At 36.0% G+C, this 21,288-nt stretch overlaps 1 protein-coding gene across 3 annotated transcripts in view; it reads left to right on the plus strand.

Annotated features, from left to right (window-relative positions):
* BLM (BLM RecQ like helicase) overlaps window positions 1-21,288 on the plus strand; it is a 56,610-nt gene that overhangs the window by 26,171 nt on the left and 9,151 nt on the right. For all 3 annotated transcript variants that reach the window (XR_004954331.1, XM_036231915.1, XM_036231914.1), the window contains 5 exons: window positions 7,541-7,647; window positions 8,966-9,126; window positions 11,383-11,578; window positions 13,767-13,957; window positions 17,696-17,843. Coding sequence is in view for 2 of the 3 variants with exons in the window: in XM_036231915.1 (XP_036087808.1) it covers window positions 7,541-7,647; window positions 8,966-9,126; window positions 11,383-11,578; window positions 13,767-13,957; window positions 17,696-17,843 (803 nt within the window). In the remaining variant the exon portion in view is untranslated. The remainder of the gene's footprint in view (window positions 1-7,540; window positions 7,648-8,965; window positions 9,127-11,382; window positions 11,579-13,766; window positions 13,958-17,695; window positions 17,844-21,288) is intronic.

The raw sequence follows: 21,288 nt of genomic DNA on the forward strand, positions 1-21,288 counted from the left end.
ATTTAGGGGGAAAATATATTTTGCTTCGTAATTGATAAACATTATATTTAAGGTGTCATAGTTTAGGTTTCAGTGAATAACCTGCATGCTAGAAATTTACTTCTACAAATACTACATTGATCTCTGAAAGCCTTTCTTTTTTCATAGGCAACATTTTTAGGTTTTTTTCCATCAATTTAGGCCAGAGGCAATCTACTGTTCTTTTAGATCAGTAATATTAATTTACCAATGCCCTTAGTTAAAGGAGTTGATGTAAATTCAATTCACCTGTTTAGTAACTTTTCGTAGGTATAGAATTTGTCATTGATGTTTGAGTAAACATTACACATACATATTTAGAGGCAGACACCTTTAATATCTTTTCCTAGTAGGGTGAGGAGATCTGCCTGGAAAAGCAATAGCTTATACATTTCCTGAGTCTAGCATGTGGTGCCCTGTGCATAATTGGCTTTCAGTAAGAATGAATAAATGAAACATATGGAGGAATTTTGGTAAATGTGAGTAAAATATGAAAATTTAGGCAAGTCTGTTGATTCGTTAATATATTTGGTACTTCTGTATTTGGGAAGATTTAAAGCCCTGAGTGGAAGTAAAAGATTTTAATGAACACTTTCTGGTACATTTTTCCCTGATCTTTTCTGCCGGTAAACCCTTTTTGGATTAAATTTGCCCAACTGCTACTGTGTCATGGCCCTGGTGAAGGCAGGTATCCATATGGTTGGAGCCGTGGTCCCCATGCTCCTTTGCTACTGCTGTTATTCCTCTTTGGGAAATACAAGGATGGATAATAAAATAGACTTTATTCCTTTTCCTTAGGGCCTTAAGATATGAACTGAGAAAGAGAAAAGGCATAGACATGTAGACAGTTAATAATAATACTTTAATACAAAAATAATAACAGCTAACATTTAAATATTTAGCCTCTACAACATGCTGGACATGATTCTTGACATTTTGTGTGTATTAACTTATCCACACAAAAGTCTTACAAAGGTAGATACTTCTGTTTTCTCATTTTATGGATGAGGAAACTGAGGCACGGAGAAGTTAAATAACTTCCATAAGGTCATATACCTAGCAGGTGTTGGAATGAGGGCTTAAACCTAATCAGTCTGATTTTAGAACCCTTTAAAATCTACAACAAATTGCAGAATGAAGTCGGTGATTAGAGATATAAATTATGACTGCAGGAACTCAGCAAGGCAAGAGTAGCTATAACCCAAAGTAACAACTAACTGTTAATGAGGAGGAGTCAGACAGGGTTTTATAAAGGAAGTGGGCTTTGTAGGATGAGTGGTGTTTTCTAAATTTTAAACATCTGTATTGAGATACAATTTGTACCTAAAAAATATACCATCCTATGATTTTTTTGTTTGTTTATTCACAAGGTTGTGTAATCCCACCACTATCTAATTTTAGAACATTTTTATCTCTCTTAAAAGAAACTTCAAATCCATTATCAGTCAGTTCCCACTATCCTCCATCCTCCCAGCTCTAGGGAACCTCTAATCTACTTTCTGTCTCTATATTTTTGCTCACCCTGGACATTTTATATAAATAGAATCATGTAATATGTGGCTTTCATGACTCGCCTCTTTCACTTACTTAGCATGTTTTCAAGCTTCATTCATGTAGTAGTATATATCAGTACTTCATTCTTTTTTTATTGACAAATAATATTCAATTGTATAGATATTCTACATTTTATTTATCATGTGATGGATATTTGAGTTGTTTCCATTTTTGGCTATTATGATTTATGCTGCTATGAGCATTTGTGTACAAGTTATCATGTTGGACACACGTTTTCATTTCTCTTGGACATATAGCTAGGGGTAGAATTGTTGGGTCATGAGATAACTACACTTAACCTTTGGAAGAACTGCCAGATCATTTTCCAAAGCAGCTGTGCCATTTCACGTTTTCTTCAGCAATGTAGGAGGGTTGCAATTCCTCTGAATCCCTACTGACACTTGTTACTGTATGTCTTTTTGATTATACTCATCCTAGTGGATGTGAAGTGGTAAATAAATGCCATCTTAGCAGGTGAGGAGTGAATTAAGGGCTGAAGCTTCTAGCATGAAAATGCAGGTCAGGGCCAAGGAATGGTGAATAACCCGTAAGTTAAGTGGAAAAACAACGAGAAGAGATGACTGTAGAAAGGTGGCTTGAGGCCAGGTCTAGAGGGCATATCTGATGGTAAAGTGTTTAGATTTATTCTGTAGGTATTTTGACCTGGGAAATGACTTGATCTAACCTGTATGATAGAATGATAACCCTGACAGTGGAAGATGAAGTAGAAAAACAAGAGATAAGAGGCAGGACAGCTCTTTAGGAAACCTATTGCAGCCCTTTAGGAGAGAGATGATGATGGTGGCAACAGTAGAAGAGGAAGGAGGGGACAGCCAGGAGAGAAAGCAGAGCTGAATCAACAAGACTGGCAAATGATGGGATGAGAAAGATGGACATAGCCGAAGTTTATACTGGTTTCTAGTGCAGGTTTCCAGTGTAGCATTAAGTGTAAATGCAGGATGGGAGAAGGGTGGGGGAGGGGATGATAATGAATCTGATTGCAGGTCTTGGTGTCTGAGATGTTTAAGGGCTGAGTGCAGATGGCCAAGACCGTAACCTTCATACTTTTTTTGGTCACATGTGCCAAAGAATTTTGGAAAACTGTACCATTGTACAGGTAAGTCTGACACCTAAAAATTTTCAACACGAGTTTAAATAAAGAGAACATGGTCTGTTGTAACATTTTCAAACAAAATTGTTACCTAGTCTTTTTAAAATGTATTCAGTAGAATATTAGTATATAATAGCAATTCTGTACTTATCACCCACTTGAAAAACATATTAACATTTTTTAACTCTTTAACAGATACAAGTTTCGATTGGTAATGAGAGAGGACTTTTTTTTTTCAATTAGATCATATATCTCTGATGAATCCAATCAGTTCACATTTCTTACTTTTATAGATGTAAGCATTGAGAAACATTACTCACATAAACAGGCAGATGGGAATGGAAAACATTTTTTTTTTGTAGTAATAACACTCAATTATTTGAATTCCTTATGACGTATATGCCAGAATTACATAATGATCTGTCATCAAAAATTATTTTTAATATTTCAGCTGACAACTCTAAATTCTGTGGACAGCAAAGAATAGTAAACCATCTGACTGGCAAAATAAGTCAGATCATTAGTTACTCACTTTACTTTTTCTGGGAAATACACCCTAAAATGTGTTTTACCAAGACCTATCCAATGACCATTAAATTTTCTTGTTACTCTTTCACTTAAATGAACCTTGTATCCATTATATTTGGAAGTGTTGGAGAAATCAAAATACTATAAGTTTCGGTACACCATTCCTGATATATTTTTGACATTATTATTATATAATATGCTTTTAAATAATAATTTTCTCAAAATGCCATAGCTGCTGATTACCTCTTTCAAATAATTGGATATGATTGCCGTGTAACCTATTGGCAAATCCATTTTTTATTGCCAAACCAATTGGCCAAATTAGACGTATTTTCTTATATATATAAAATAAAATTGATTGTTTTTTACTTTACATAAACTAGTATATATCCTTGTGACAAAAGTTTTTGAGTTCCAAAAGCAATAAGAGCAGAGCACAAATTGATTCAATTTCCTGACACATCACTTAAAATGACATGTGTTTGACACCCTGGACCTAATAATATTTTCCATTTTAAGGGCAACATGAGTATGCCCTTAGTGAAGATATAATGGAATCCAAAACTTTTTTAAAAAAATAAAATCATTATTGAGATATAATTGACCCACCATAAAATTTATCCATTTAAAAGTTAGAATTTAGTGAGGAATTTTATGTTTTCAGAATTGTACAATCATCCCCTAAATCTAAGTTTAGAACATTTTCATCACCCCAGAAGAAACCTGGTGCTCATTAGCAGTCTCTCCTCAACCTCCACCTCTTCTTTGTGCCCATCTTCTTTCACTTAGAATAATGTTTTTGAGGGTCATCCATGTTGTAGCATGTGTCAGTACTTTATTCATTTTTATGGCTGAGTAATCTTCCACTGTAAGGGTATTCCACTAGAATATTTGGTAATTCCAAATATCCCACTTTCCAACAGGCCAAGGAAGATTTGTTCTATGTAATGAACTCTGAGAGACTTACCTTTTTTATTATGATAAATTGTGGGAATACTGCTTTTAGTTAGGAGCTTAGCAGTCCTTTTGCAAAAGAGGTATTCGTTTTGGTTATAATTGGATTTGAGATCTACAACTTTTATGTCCAGTCTTGTGTCATTTTATTATTTTTGGTAAAAGCGATTTGACTCAAATTGATTAGTAAACACTTCTAAGTTTTTAATTGTGTCACAAATTTTAAATATTTAGATTATATGCCAGATGTTTTTAATGTATCAGCTTTATGGATATATAATTCACATCCCGTACAATTCATCTATTTAAAGTACATACTTCGGTGGTTTTTAGTATAATCAGAATTGTGCAGCCATCACCACAATCAATTTTAGAATGCTTTCATCACCCTGCAAAAAAACATCTATTAGCAGTCAATCCCCTTTCCCCATCACTCCACCCACCAGCCCTAGGTAACTGCTCATCTGCTTTCTGTCTATAGATTTGCCTATTCTGGATATCTAATATAAATAGAATCATCTGCCATGCTGTCTTTTGTGGCTGGCTTCTTTTAGCATTATGTTTTCAGTTTTTTGCTGAATAATATTTCATTGTATGGGTATACCACATTTTATTTATCCATTGGTGAATGTTGGAGTTATTTCCATTTTTTTGCTATTATGAGTAATGTTACTATGAACATTCACATACAAGTTATTGTGTGGACCTGTGTTTTCAGTTCTCTTGGGCATATACCCAGGGGTAGAATTGTTATGTCATATGGTAACTATACTTAACCCTTTGAAGAACTCCTAAGCTGTTTTCCAAAGTGACTGCACCATTTTACATTTCCACCAGCAGTGTGTTGGGTTCTCATTCCACAAGCACTTGCTATTGTCTCTCTTTTTTGACCCAGAGCTTTTATTTTATTTTTTTTAACTGCATGAAACATTCTGAAATTAAAGTGTAAAATGCAGGAAAAATCAATAAGGCCATTTTTGTGCATTCATTTCAGCATTTCTGTCGGTAGGGAGACTTATACACCCATCCCAACTTAAGTCCAAATCAACTCAAGTAACTTTTGAGATTATCCACATCAAGGGTCCCCAAACCCTGAGCCATGGACTGTTAGGAACTGGACCGCACAACAGGAGGTGAGCGATGGGCAAGGGAGTCAAGCTTCATCTGTATTTGCAGTCACTCTCCAGAGCTAGCATCACTGCCTCAGCTCCACCTCAAATCTTCAGGCATTAGATTCTCAAAGGAGCACCAGTCCCTGGTGTCAAAAAGGTTGGGGACAGCTGATCTACATCATTTGTATTCTTGAACAATTTTTTAATGCCATAATTTTATCAGGACCGCACCTGAGTATATCTGAAATCAGAACATCCCAATAAAGGCTGAAATACTTCATTCCTGATGTTACTGCACTTTACTCTTAATAGAAATTTTAAAGACATGAAGCTCCACCAAGGGTTTCTGGTTCTTTTAATTAAAGAAAGTTTCACCTACAACCGTACTATATTCAGTTTGTTTTGTTTGGTGTTCTGGATGTTTTTACATCCGGAACAGTGCACAGTAGTAAAGTTCAGAATGGGTCAAAAGCAGAGTTTGTTTATTCATTTTTAGAAAGTGAGAGGACAGTTGTGAAAGGACCACAGAGGGGCAGGAGTAACCAGCAGGATGTCTTGACTGCAGGGGCATCCTCAGATCAGTCTTTTCGGAAAAAGCACATGTGAAGATGCAGGATCTGGAAATCGATTCCTTTAAAATTATGCTTGCTCACGTGCCTTCAGAAAGTCTTTGTGAACCCTTATGGGTGTGCATACCTCAATTTTAGACCACTAATAGAAAAAGAAGTTAGATTGTGGTTTTGAAATCTGAGGTCTAAGAAAAAGGGGTCTAAGCTGGAGACAAAAGTTGAGACTCATGGGAATGGTATTGGGGTGCCATTTAAAGCAGAGAGAATGTTGTCCCTGAAGAAGATAATGTAGGGGAAGAAGAGGAGGGCCTACCATTTGGGGGCTCATTGTCACTTACGGAGTAAGCAAAGAAAGAAGAGAAGATGAAGAAATCAGAGGTAAAGGGGTGTAAAATAGTGAGAGCTAATAGAGGTTTTCGGTAAGGGTAGCCAACAGGGTGGAGTGACCGAAAGGTCAGCGAGGATGATGTCTGAAAAACGACCAATGTGAAGGCCAGGCACGGGTGGAAGGTTACCACTGCCTCCTGCGTGGCCCTCTCACCTGTACAGAGGCGCTTCCGTGCTGCCCTCCAGAGGTATTCTTTAGTTCTAAAACTAAAGTTTTTCCTACTAAGACAACAAAAGTCAAACCCATCTAGTTTGGATTTAGACACAAAGACAGAAAGCCAGTGGTTTTTATTCCCTGTCTTTCCTCCTGAGCCCCATCCCCTGTAACATTAGCTGCCTCACCACAGGCTGTTGTAGTTTGTGGTCTCTGCTTCTTTCTGTCCACCCAGGTACTGAGTGATCTTTATGCTCTAACCCTGCCTTGTTCTACCCTGCAGGGCCAAGGACAATTCCCTCACCTTTCTTTAGTTTTAAAAGCTTTCACAAAACAATATTGGTCGAATGATGATGGGAAAATCCAGAATGGGAGTGATGAGAATGGAAATGGATGTATAGTTAGTCAGTTGGGGGCATAAATGTCTTCTGAGAAACTTGCCATTGCAGGGAAAGAAAGGTGGGACGCCAGCTACAGTGGAGCATAGGGTCAAGAGAAGCCTGTGTTGTTAGGATTGGTGGTCTTAGCACATATTCAGAGATGAAAGGGAAGAATTTACAGGAGGGGAGATAATGGAGAGGAAAAGCTCCCTGAGGAAGTGGGAGAGGAGGTGGGATACCAAGGGCCAAAGACCAGAGGGAGAGGAATACCTGTCTCAGCATCACCCACGTTCTCTTCGGGGTACAGAGCTCCATGCTCTGTAGGGCTTTAGCTCATACAGCTGCCCCGCAAATGGCTGTTCATGTACATAGTCAAAATTTGGGAACATTGGTGACTTAAAAATGTATACTTTTTTCTTGTGATTTTCTTAATCTTTTAAATAATGTTTTAGCCATCTCTGGTTTTAATTGACCTTATCTTGGAAACTGGACTCCTGACTTACCTGTCTTTTCTGCATGTTGTTCTCTTCTATAGGCCTTCTAGTTCTTTGTCATCTAGTCCTGTAGACATTCTCTGCTTGTCACCATTCTTTTCATTAACCCATAACCTAACTTCCATTTCATTGTTCTATTATGTAAACTGCCAGTGACAATATTAAATTTAACACAATTTGATATGTTTGCACTGCAAAAAAAATCAGTATTTAATTTTCGAAGGTGGCTAAAACTGCATTTTCCCTAATAAAATTTTATGTTTGGGACTTTCTTTTTAGGTTTACCATGAGCTTTAACAGACATAATCTGAAATACTATGTGTTACCTAAAAAGCCTAAAAAGGTGGCATTTGATTGTTTAGAATGGATCAGAAAGCATCACCCACGTGAGTATAGCCATGTGATGAATTATGTCTAGAAGTAATAAATAAATGTCTTTTTAGTACCACAATAGAATATATAATATTGTATATTAAACATTCCTTATTATGATAGCACTGACTATTTATAGAGCAGAATATTACAACTCTCTTAATTCTGGAAATTGTAAAATCTCATTTGGTTTGATAATAAATCCTAACAAAAAACATATTAGCATACTCTCTTTTACATCCCTATATTATAATTTGTGTTTTCAGTGTCTTTGTTCTGGCTTCTATCAGTGTACAAATTATACAGGTCTTTGTTTTAGTGCCTTCTCCCAGGCACATCTGTCTTCAAGTTATATTAGCTAAAATGAGATTGCAAAATTCTTTTTCCACTTTTCCATGGAGAATTTTTTTTGTTAAACATCTTTATTTCATTTTTTAAAAATCAGTATACACATTTGCTTGAATAAATCAGATAATGCAGAGGTAGACCAGGGGAAAGGCAGTCATACCCCTCTCCAGGACCCCTTCCAGGCAGCCGATAAAAATAGCTTAGTGTGTGTATATATACCTTTGACTGCTACAGAGTGATGACTTTTTCTTTAATACCTTTTATTTTCTGATTTAAAAAATAACATACATAAAAACAATGAACATAATAAATACTCTTTGAAGAAAATTTAGAAAGCATCAAAAAGGAGCAAAAGATAAATCTTAGCTCAAGTCCCTGTTGTTATTTTGGCTTGCTTCCTTGTAATAAGTTTTCTTTCTCCATTAGCATACTATACCTACTGTGTTTCTGTCCTTAACCTCTTTTATATCTTGAGCATTTTCCCATGTCTTATTAAAACTTAGAAAACACTTGATAGTTATACAGTATTTCATTTCATAATTTCATATCTTAATTATTCCTCTAATGTTGACCATTAAATTTTTTCTAATTTTTAAAATTACAAAAAACTTTATTGCACAAGTCTTTATACCACTTTATTTTCTACACTGGTTTTTGTAGAAGGAAACTGAATCAAGGCAGAAGCATTTCTAGGGTTCCTGACATATATTACCACATGCTTTCCACAAAGTTTATGTAAAGGTGCCTTCCTGTTTCCTAGTCAGGGTTTGTCCCAGTCCACCTCAGGAGTCATTCAGAGGGACAAGATTAAAGGTCAAATCTTGTCATTTCCAGTGCACATGAGTTTCTTGCTTGAATTACTCTACCTATGTGATTTTCCTCTACTACAAGAAAACTGTGGAGGTCTGTTTATGGTTCATGTATTTCTAAGAACATAATGTAAATGTGTTGCTATTTATGTTACAAGTCCTCATTTCTTGGCAGATGATTCAGGGATAATTTACTGCCTCTCCAGGCGAGAATGTGACACAATGGCTGACACCTTACAGAAGAATGGTCTTGCTGCTCTTGCTTATCATGCTGGCCTCAGTGATTCTGCCAGAGATGAAGTGCAGCACAAGTGGATCAATCAGGATGGCTGCCAGGTAACATTTTTTAAGATGAACAAAGAAATAATTATTTTATAGTATATAAGCAAACTTGCACATGTAAAATGAAAATTGTTTTTTTACTTTTTGTAGTAAACCTCAAAATAAGACAAATTGAAAAACATGATTTTTAAGACTTCTAAAGTTACTCTTTCTTAAATTTAAAAAAAAAAAAGCTTTTATTGAGATGTAATTTACATATCATAAATTCACCTTTTCAAGCTTTGCAAGTCAGTGGTTTTTCATATAGTCACAAATTTATGCAACCATCACCACTAATTCTAGGATATTTCATCATCTTTAAAAGAAACCCCATACTCATTAGCAGTCAGTTTCTAATCCCCCATTTCCTGGCAACCACTAAGGTACTAGCCACTACTAATCTGTCTCTCTAGGTTTTCCTATTCCGAACATTTCATATAAATGGAATCATACCGTCTGTTCTTTTGTGACTGATTTCTTTTAGTTATCATAATGTTTTCAAGATTTATCAATGTTGTAGCATTAAGAATGGTTTATGAAGAATTTTTTAATATGAAAATGTTCACTGTTACTGATGGAGAAAGGTAATGAAAAATAGAATTTAAATGTGTGTAATTCCAATCATAAAAAAGAATTGAATAGAAAAATAAGAAAGTAAAAAAGCCAATTTTTTCAAGTTTTTAAAGTCTTTGTACATAGTGTAAATTGTCTACAATATATGTGTATATATATACATTTTTTATATAAAAAATTGTGATCAAAAATATGGTTTTAAAAATTGATGAGGTTTTTTTTTTTTTTTCCAACTAATTGTTTCTGCTCTTAGACCAGCTAATCTAACTGGACAGCCTAGATAGATTTGTGAAATAGAATGAAACTTGGTTGTTTTTCTTCACAAAGAAATGATTGTAGCCTGAAGTTTTGAAAGCAACACAGAAGTAAAGAAGGAAGTAACAACTGAACAAAGCCAGTTTTCCCCCTTACAAGAAATCAGGGCTTCAAAGGGAGTTGACATCATCAGTGGCCTTGAGCCATGTGCTCACCCAGCCTGGAGAGATGCACCCGGGCTTCTTGGAACCCTGTGTGCCCACCGTGCAGGCATGGCGGGACATCTGTCCTCACAGCCTCCCCACCTGCTCTCCACTGTTAGAGGCTTCTGTAGACTTCCTCTTTCCAGGGAGCATTGTCTTTGATCAAAGTGCCATAAATTTAGATGGATGACTAACCTAGAGTGCATGTAGGCTGCTGCCATTCCAGTGTTGATAAATGTACCCATTTGCCATCCACATGCTTCATAGCTTGCAGTTCCTTTCTCTGGTACTCACAGTCACTGAAATCATGTCATTAGCCTCAGTCTGGCTGCCAGATAGTTCAGTTGTTTTTGAAATACTGTTCTTGCAGTAGCGATTCATTTATTTAAGTACTAAAAAAAGGCTTACAGCTTTATTTATATAATGTAATTTTGCCTAGAGATATAATGTTTTTGTCTGTGTTAAATAGGTCCTGAATTTGCAACTGAAATAGATATTCTTGAAAATTATTTTTTTGCTAAATACTGATTTATCAAGCTCTTGAAATTTAGCTATCACCTTGCTTGCACTTAGTAATTTGCATAGGCCAAGATCGATGATCTCCAGCCTTTTTTTTCTTAGAGTAAGCAACCCTCAGACTCGCCTACATGAGTTCCAATAAAAATTTTACATTTGGACTTTGAAATAAGCTAATGAATAAAAGGAACTGGTATATGATCAGCTGTTGCCACTGGGAAAACGGATGGTAAACACTGGAACATGTGAGGATGCCATTGTTCCTGAATCACTGGAAAAGCTAGCAGCAGTGACCTCTGAAAGCTCAGGCCCTGAGCTCCCGAGCAGCACGTTCCTGATCACTGGCCAGGATATCCTGGCTGTGTGATCGATGCCCCTTGCACCTCTATGTCAAAACCATAAGAGAACAAATAGTGACAACACCTGGAGAGGTGACTGCTATTGATTGTAGCTCCCTTATGTGATAATACCAAGTCACACAAGAAAGTGCCTGCCTGCCATACCAAGCTTCTCTTTACCTTCTTGGGTCTTAATAGAACTACAAATTGTCAATATGAAAATCTCATATTAGTCATGATAAATAATGAGATCAAGCTAAGTTACTAGATTGTTGTATAGAGTACATTTTAAAGTAAAATAGAAGATAAAGCTTTTAGAAGCATCTGTTATTAAAATGTTTCTTTAAGTGCATTATGAGTCTAATAAGCTTTCGCTCTTACACCAGGTTATCTGTGCAACAATTGCATTTGGAATGGGGATCGACAAACCCGATGTGCGTTTTGTGATCCATGCATCTCTCCCTAAATCTGTGGAGGGCTACTACCAAGAATCTGGCAGAGCTGGACGAGATGGGGAAATATCTCACTGTCTGCTTTTCTATACCTATTATGATGTGACCAGACTGAAGAGACTTATACTGAGTAAGCCCTCTTCAGTCTCATGATAATAGTAATCTATTCCTGCTGTTGCGGTGCTTTTGGTCCACTTTTCCTTAAATAGTCATAGAAAAATAGAGGTTTTATTTTAGTCATTTTTACGATAAAAGTATTGTATGCTTGTTATATAAAACTCAAATGATAGACATGTATCAGACAAGATTTCCAAAGCATGTCTTGAATACACGCCTGCCCTAAGAAATAACTCCAGTTATTTGTTGCCTTTCTGTCTTTCCAGACCTAGTTTCTACATCCTTGCATATAACAGTTTTTCAAACATGCAGAAAGGTGAAATGGGAAAAATAATGAACTCTCACAGGCCACCATCCAGGTTAAGAAATAAAAGCTTCTACATTTCCCTCTGCTATCTCATCTCCCTACCTGCCGATTAGAGATAAACAATATCTTGTATTTGGTGTTTATCTTTCCCAAATGTATGTATTTGACAATGTAAATAGGATTATGTTATATGTGCTTTTTAATATACATAGTGACCTGATTTTTTTCAGTCAACACCAGTATAATTATGATTCCAATTAATAAGCATAGCTTGACTACATAGAATTCCACTGTATGGTTATTCATGTTTATTTAATCAAACCCCTTTTAATAGATACTTAGATTGTTTATTATTTTTCATTGTTATCAACAAACAGCGCAGTATTAAATATGCTTGTACAGATATTTTTGGGGCATTTGTGCAATTATATAGCATAAATTTCTAAAGTTAGACTTGCTGGGTCAAAGTGAATACAAATTTTAGAATTTTATTATGTACTTTTCCATTTTTCTACTCGGTCATGATAGTTAAATAAGTACATTTCCTAAATATATGTGCCTATTTTGAGACCACTTTTGAATGAACTCTGGTAGAGATACTGAGCCTGGGAAATGGCATTTACCAAGCCCTGTGCCAAATAATGTATCACCTTATCTGCTCGTAACCACTGGCTTTTGAGATAGAGGTAGTGCCATGAGAAAGTGAGCTTCAGGAAGCTTTTATAACTTGCCCCCGGGAGCACCAGTGTGGTGGCAACAGCAGCAGTGGTTGGTGGAATGGCAGTGCTATTTAGAGATAGCGTTTCTTTAGCACTTACCATGTGCTACTGTCTTAAGTACTTTACATATATCATATAGTTTAATCTTCACAACAACCCTAAAAGATGCTACTATTACTCCTTTTACAGAGAAGGAAAATGAGATACAGAGCTGGTAAGTGGCAGAGCCTGATGGAACCCAGGTTCTTCAGATTCCATGTCCCCTGCACTGTACCAAGATGATTCTCAGTGAAAAAACGAAACTTAAACCTAGTGTGTCTATTTGTGTTTGTAAACAGAACCTATATTGAGTTAGGTCCAAACATTTTAATAAGTATTAAAGTCCTAAACACTTAACAGCCATTTGGAAAATATAACTAGGGGAAAATTTTTTTAAATTTTATTCTTAACTAACCAAAATTGTTTACAAATGGAAAGTATGTACATGTCATTCTCAAAACTTGAAATCAGATTGGATACCACCATCCTCATTTATTCTCTGCTTCTCATTGATTTTCTGGGGTACTGGTTTTTTTCGTAGAATTGTCAAAAATTCAGCTTCACAAAGACGTCATTGGAAGGAATGTAGCACACCAAGAACTAGCTCAAATTAGTAGATTGTGTGGCATTCAACAGATGTCAGCTATTGCTGTGTCTCTTGAAAATGTGAAATACCCTGCTAGTACCCTGTGAGTTCACTGTAGCACCCTGGGCTCCTTGGCACAAGTTTGAGAACCACACTGCCTTAATCACTGTGACCCCAAATACTCAGGGAGGTGCATGGCTCACTGATTAGTTCCATGCTCTGGTTTCTTTGGCTGTTGAGCACATGCTTGTCTGATAAATACAGTAAACAGAATGCAGATCATCATTGGGAATAATGAAGATTTACAAAAAAAATTTTCAGGTACTCCTGACAATGTACATTTATACCTATAAAACTAAAATCTTGAAGGATGAACATAAATATTCAGTTAATTATAATACAGAATGAAGTCATGTTGATACATATGCTATTAAATTTATTTCATTTGATATTTAAAGCTATATAAATCTATTCTAAATCTTTCTGTGATAGTCTCTTCTATTTTTCTGCCCTCATAAGTATATTTTGCTATGTTCTTCATCTCTTTTAGTGGAAAAAGATGGAAACCATCATACGAGAGAGACTCACTTCAATAATTTGTATAGTATGGTACATTACTGTGAAAATATAACAGAATGCAGGAGAATACAGCTTTTGGCTTACTTTGGGGAAATTGGATTTAATCCTGATTTTTGTAAGAAATACCCAGATGTTTCTTGTGATAATTGCTGCAAAACAAAGGTAAAATAAGAAAGTTTTAACTTCTTCATAAGGAAATTGCCAAGATTTTTTATTCTCTTAATTTACAAAAGTTAAATGACCATAGTAGCCCTCAAGGGATTAAACAAGGGAAAGAAGGCTTCCTCCCTATAATAGTTTATTGCTCAATTTTTTTTTTGAACACCTGCAGCACATGGTCTTCTTAGGTGGTCTCCCATCCAAGTACTAACCAGGCCTGACTCTGCTTAGCTTCTGAGATCAATTCCACAGAATATCATTAGAATTAGAAGTCCATAAAAAATGTACTGAATCTATCCAAAATACTTAAGTTGTATATATGCACTGATGGTTATAGGATTTTAGAAATATCGTTAATCTGTAAATATTCAAAAAATCCAACATGGGCAGATAGACTATTTTTAGTTCAACTCCAATCTGTACTGAAAGACCTCATTCTCAAAAGAATTAAAGTAACTAACTGATGTACAGTGTGTTTGGATTCAGATCAATTAGATTACTCTATAAATTGGTTTTTAAAAAACTGAAGAATAATGGCAATAGCTTCTGGATGAGTTTGCTATCAGATGTTCTAAAAAAAACCTTGAGAGGTAGTTAAATTTAATATTGGGCACTTTATTGTACCTATTACAATAATTCTATGTTTAAATGTCTGCTGTACTTTCCAGTTTACAAAGCATTTTCACACTTGATGTATTACTTGAAATGTCTGTGTAGGGTGCTGGGGATTCACAAATGAACAAGGTGTGGGCAAATTCATAGACCGGAGGGGAGTTACATATATGTATTAATATCATCATACCATGTGGTCAGTGTAGTTACAAAGATACATAGCACTAGCTAGAGCAAAGGTGACGGTCACTTACTCTCTCTTGGGATGGAATCTGCAGATTCATGGCCATCTCCACTCACTGTACCCCACTCTGCAGGCATTGCTAATCAGGTCTTTCATTTAGTATTTGTGGAGTGACTGCTTTATGACAGGCACTTTTCTAGGAGCTTGGGATACATCACTGAACAAAACATAAAGATCTCTGCCCTTAAAGAGCTTACATCTAGCAGAGGGAGGGTAAGTACAAACAATATACATAATAGGCACATGTTAAGAGGTAAGAACTGTGATGAAAAGCACAGCGGTGTAAGGAGTCAGGACTAATGGATGGAATGTGAGATGCAGTATTAGATAAGGTAGTCCAAGGAAGTCTTATTGTGAAGGCGATGCCTGAGCAAAATCTTGAAGAAAGGAGTTAGCTGAGCAGCTCCCTGGATATGGGCATTCTTGGCTAAAGCCAAGAACAAAGGCCCTGGGGTAGGGATGGGTGGGGGGGGGTACCTATGTATTTGAGGTCTAGTAAAGGAGACTATAACTGAAAAGGTAATGGCAGTCCAGAGCAGTAACTGGAGGGCTAAGTAACTGGAAGAACGGAGTGACCCTCAGCCGAAATGTTTAGGGAAGGCTGTCTGGCAGGGATGCTCATATTGAGTTACTGTGTCTCTTGGATCCAGGAGTTCTGAAAAGAGGCTTGTGGTTATACATTTGGGAGTGGTTAGCTTATAGATGGTAATTAAAACCCCTGAGAGTAGATGAAATCTCCAGGGGTGTAAGTTTAGACAGAAGAAAAGAAAACCAAAGACTGAGCCCAAGGACATTAAGAGATCGAGGAAAAGAGAAAGAACTAAGAAAGGAGATCAAAGGAAACCCAAGAAAACTAAGTTTCAGGAAAGAGGGAGTGCTAAGTCAAGTACAGTAAGGACTGAGAATTCACCACTGGAGTTAGCATTGCAGAAATTGTGGTGACTTTGACTTGACCAGTTTCAGTAGAGTAGAGAAAAATTGGAGACAGTGAATGCTTCAAGGATGAACAGAGAAATGAAACAGTAGCTGGCAGAAAAGTGGGGTCAAGAAAAGACATAAACATTTGTATGCAGATAGGAATGTTCCTTCAGGGGATGAAAAATTGATGTGTATGGATGGAGAGGGGAGAATTGCCGAAGCAATGTCCTTGAGTAGACAAAGAGCTTGGGGTCTACTATGTAAGTAGAGAGATTGGCTTGCTTGGGTAGTTCATCTCTAATAACAGGAAAGATGAGAAAATGTGGGGCAGATGCTGGTGGTAGGTGTAGTGAAGGAAGTTTGTGAAATCTCTCATTCTGATTGCTTCAGTTTTCTAAGTGAAGTAGGAAGCAAGGTCATCAGCTGATAGTCAGGATAAGAGAAGGGATTAAACAGAAAGAAGAAAGTATGACACAGTCTCTAGGACAGGGATCAGCAGATTTTATCTTAAAGGGCCAAAGAGTAAATATTTTAAGTTTTTGGGCCTTAGAGTCATAATCCCTGTCATAACTACTACTCAGCTCTGCTGTTTTTAGCCCCAAAGCAGACATAACATAAGTGCATACATTTTCCATGGCTGTGTTCCAATAAAGTTTGATTTATGAAACATGTACAGCTCATGGGGAGTGATAAAGTAAGGATGTATGATGGTTACCTGGTAGCATTAAGGATCTGCTTGAGGTTTATGGCCATGTATTAAAAGTGCAAACCATCAACGTGGTTGTGTGTGTTTCTCAAGCCATGTTCAGCTACAAAGGTACAGGCGTGGATGGTGGAGAACTGCATCTAATGCGTTTTGTCGGGCAATGTAATGAAGTGACCTAAGGACATGGCAGCTGAAGGCATATAAAAGGCAGTAGTGTAATGATTGGCTGTGGAATTCAAACTGAGTTAAAAACATCTAAGGATGAAGTTCAGTGGATTGGCAATCCCAGTGGATTGTTGGAGTCAAACTACTAGATGATGTGAATTGGAAAGGTAGAAGGTGGTGGTCAGAGAATGAAGGGTTGCCATTATTAATTAGGCAAAGGTAGTGGGTGTGACAATGGGAGTGAGTGGCCGAGGTATGTGGAAGACAAGATCATTGCAGCAGAGGAGATCAAGATGCTGAAGGCCAAGATATAGAAGGATCATTTCTGTGTGCTAAGTCACCAAGAAGAAAAGCAGGAATGATGGAGAGAGTGACAGAGCACTCTTTCGTGATGATTATAGATAAAGCCTCAGAATTAGTACCAATTATTTGTATAAGACAAGAAACCTATTAGTCTTCAAGTTATTGGGATATAGCAGATGAAAAAAGGATTAGAAGATGGGGGAACTAGCTGCATATTTAGAAGGACAAAAGCGTGATACAGCTTTTGAGAACTGTAGGTGGTTAATATTAGTTCATAGAGAACTACAAAAGATTAAAGCAGGGAGATCATATAGTAATGGGAGGGCTTTAGAAAATAGGCAGAGTTCAGAGACACTTGAGGGGAATGAGAAAGGGAACAGACAGAAAATAATAAAAAGGATTGACTAGCACCAAATGCCCAAAAGAGATTAGAACTCATAAATTTGCTTGCTTTTCATCCTGGAAGTCACTATTCAGTGACAGAGCACGGTTCAAGGAAGTATGAAGGTTCTTGTTTTGTTTTTTTAAAGAATATTCTTTAGACTACTATCAGATAATTGAAAGACAAGATGTTTGTTTGTAAAACAGTAAAATAGATATAATAGAGTGCTAATTGTTCTAGACACAAGGTTAATATAAGAACTTAGGAAAGAATAATAAATATCTGGAACTTCCTTGGTTTTTGGTCTGAAAATAGTTTATTATGGTTTAATATTATAATTAGTATTAAATCTTAGCTATCTTGGTATTATTATCTTAATTATAGCGGAAGGTAATCTCTTTTTATTTATAGGATTATAAGACACAAGATGTGACTGATATTACTAAAAGCATTATAAGATTTGTTCAAGAACATAGTTCATCACAAGGAACAAGAAATATAAAACATATTGGTCCTTGTGGGAGATTTACTATGAATATGCTTGTCGACATTTTCTTGGGTAAGTCAACTGTTTTGTTATATATATATATAAAATGTCTGTTCACGTATCAGTTGAAATTGAACATCTAAAGAATTCATTATATGTACATAGAAAAAAAATCTCTTGTGTATTTTCTTATGGAACTTAAGGATTTCAGAGTAAAACCTTTTTGAGTAACAAAAAAAAATCAGTTTTTACAAATTATGCCAATTATTGTTATAGAATTTATAAATCACTAGGATAAGGAGTTCTCACATACCAAAAAAAAAAGTTTAACCTGGACCCTAACAGTTATATAGAAATGGACAATCAAGAGAAAGACCGAATAAGTAGAGTGCTTGACACTGGGGATAGAGATAACTTAGAAAATAGGCAATAGCTTTGGGAAGAAGGGAGAGGAAATTTCTAATTAGTCTCTCCATAAAGACAATAATAGAACGTTATGGAAAGGAAAAACGAATGAGAAATAACTATTAAAAGTTTTAAATAGTTGACAGTAAATTTAGTGGAAAGATTGGAAGATAAAGTCTAGGAAATCTAAGACCTGAACAAAAAAAAATATATGGAAAATAGAGAAAAAAACATAGATCAGTTCTTAAGAGATACGAAATTTGACGAATAAAATTTTTGAAATGGAATTATCAAACCAAAGATATAAGAAAATTTCCCAGCGTGAAAGGAAAAAAAGCTCTCAGATTAAAATGCCCACTGAATGTCAAATCAGATGCTTTATAAGATGAGATTTAAGAATACCAAGACTAAAGAGACGTTGGGGCTGAAAAACTTCCTCTACCCTGTTATATTTAGTATTTGGGGGCCTGCAAATTAAACTGGCAAAAGACAGATTTAATCACATGTGTAAGGGAGTTCACAGAAAAATGTAACTCAGAGGGACAGTTAGACTTTGGGGCTTGTGTAACATCTTAATAGGAGAAGGAGAGAGGGGAAAGGACACTTAGAAAATAAATGATTTTTTGGAAAGATAAATGGGCCCTTAAGAGAATAGATGGCAGGGAGATATGATAGCTTTTGTGGCAATGTCTATTTAGATGTGATGTGAAGACTTCTCATCTCCAATGATAAGATTCAGTCTTCCTGGTGGCTCCCAGGGAGGGGATTTAGGACAATTGAGTTTTTTAGGGGATCTGTGCTATCTGGCAGGTAAGAGATTTCAGGAACGCAATTCTTGATCATTTTTATGTCACTATGGCGCATTCTAGACCCCTTCATCACTAATCTCAAAAGCTTTGGAATGCAGAAACAGAAACCAAAACCAAACTGGCATCAGATTAATATCAGCAACCCTGGAGACTAGAAGGCAAAGAAAGTGAGTGTACATCATAAATAAACAAAGGAAGTGACCGATGGGTCCAGTGAGAAGAAGTCCCAGAAACACGGCTATGTGGCAGATTTAGTAAACATTCTGTGTAGATTGTAACAGAAAGTCAAGAAAAATGGGTCCCAAGCAAAATAGAGCTAAAGAATAAGAAGAAAGAAATGAAATTTTTTATTGATGACTGTGAACGCAAATATTACTTCTTAAGAAAAAAAAAAGGAGAAAGGTACTTAGAAACTCCAGGGGAAAGAATAGACAAGAGAGCCAAGGTCCAATGTAAAACAAAGGAAATTATCACAATTTTGAGTAATTGATCAGATCTACCAAAAAAATAATCCATTTGTCTGGATACAGTAAACATCCTTCTTAGGGTTGTACAAGATGACATTCCAAGTGAGAAAGGAAACTTGTCGTAAACACTGTTGATTAGCTACAACAGCTGGAGTCAACAAATACATTTAAACATGCTTAGAGAACAGGAGAGGATATAGGTGCTAATCTTGATGCTATAAAAATTAAAATACAATAAATAAAAGTAAAGGAAAGGAGTACACAGAAAGCCTGGAGTGCTGATAACCTACATAGAGGAGAGGGAGAGTGGTCAGAGATTCCATCTAAAGTTACAAAATTACTGAATAGATGAACCAGTATTATATAACTAGCAAAACTGAGGGCAGGGTAAAATGACAAGGGTGGTGTGAATGAGATAAAGCCTCATTTTTCATAGCTGGGGCGTGGTCAATAGATAAATGTCAGGTGGTGCCTGGCTAGTGGAATGACTGCAAGGGTTAGGGCTCAGTGTGGAGGTAACCACAAGAGGTGAAATTAAAAGCTGCCTTGGGAAAGTGAAGTGAGGCTGGGGAGGGCAGAGTGGGACAGAGGAAGGTTGCATGAGAGTGATACACAATCAGTCTACATTGCAATATGTAGAAAACTAAAAAATCCAAATAACTCCAGAAATAACTGCTAATGTTTTAATGGGTGTTTGCTCACAATCATGTATTTATCATATTGTACATATATCATTTTTACATAACAAGATATAAGCATTTTCTTAATTTTTTATTTTCAAGTAGTTTTTAATGATTTATATTTTAGCATAGTGGTGAAACGTATCTAAATGGTCTTATTTTAGGGCATATTTTTCTATTGTAAATAATGGTGTGTTAAATAGTCTTTTAAATATACATTTAACTATATCTCCGATTCTACTTTTCATTTAGGTTCCTAAAAAGATTACTAAATCAAACATTTTTATGACACTTTTTTCATTTCTCATTAGCTCTTTATGTTTTTAAGAAAACTGTTTCATCCAGCTTTCTTACTTATCCTTATTCCAGGTTTGGTCCACATCGCCCAGCTCACTATTACCAGAGCAGTAGTCCTGATCCTGTAATGTGACATTCAGGGGTAGAAATCACTTGAGAGAACAACTTAAATCATTCAACATATATGACCAGAAGTCATCTGAAATTTATAATAAAGTAGTTATTTGGACCTCTTAAAATAGAGTTAAAGCTTTACAAAGTAACTTAATTCTGATCGTCAGTGTCACAAGGCTTTCTGACTAGATTATTGTAATAAAATAGTGCTTACAGTGCAGACATTAGTAATTAGAGGAGCTGCATGTGAAACCGAAGATCCAGCCCAGTGTGGTGTCTTGAGTGGTGTCTTTTGGTCTGAAATTTGTGGAGGCTTCATTTGTGAGGGTGACAAAGAGTTTGGACTTAAATACTTTGATTATAAACGAGTGGTGATTTCAGTATAGAACCAGAGGTAGTATTTACAAAATTGATTGTCAAATTTTTTTTGTAACTATATTAGTAATACACGGTTATCCTAATGGAGCACAGTGATATGAAGCTATTAAAAATTTACATAAACTCTTTCTTTGGTTTCTTTGCTGTGATATTATTTCATAAGCTATAAATGCAACATCCGAAATGATAAACTTCAATTTGCTGCTGTTTTTGATCAATGCATGTTATAAAAAGGTGAGGAAAAGTACATACAACCATAGAAATTTTAGAATTTTACTCATAGATATCCTTGTTTTATGGAAATGAGTGTCTGTGCCATGGGTTTTCCTGTGGAGTAGATTTTTCTGTTCCATTTATCCAGACCTGC

Source organism: Rousettus aegyptiacus, unplaced genomic scaffold (genome assembly GCF_014176215.1).
Source record: "Rousettus aegyptiacus isolate mRouAeg1 unplaced genomic scaffold, mRouAeg1.p scaffold_m13_p_14, whole genome shotgun sequence".
Lineage (NCBI taxonomy): Eukaryota > Metazoa > Chordata > Mammalia > Chiroptera > Pteropodidae > Rousettus > Rousettus aegyptiacus.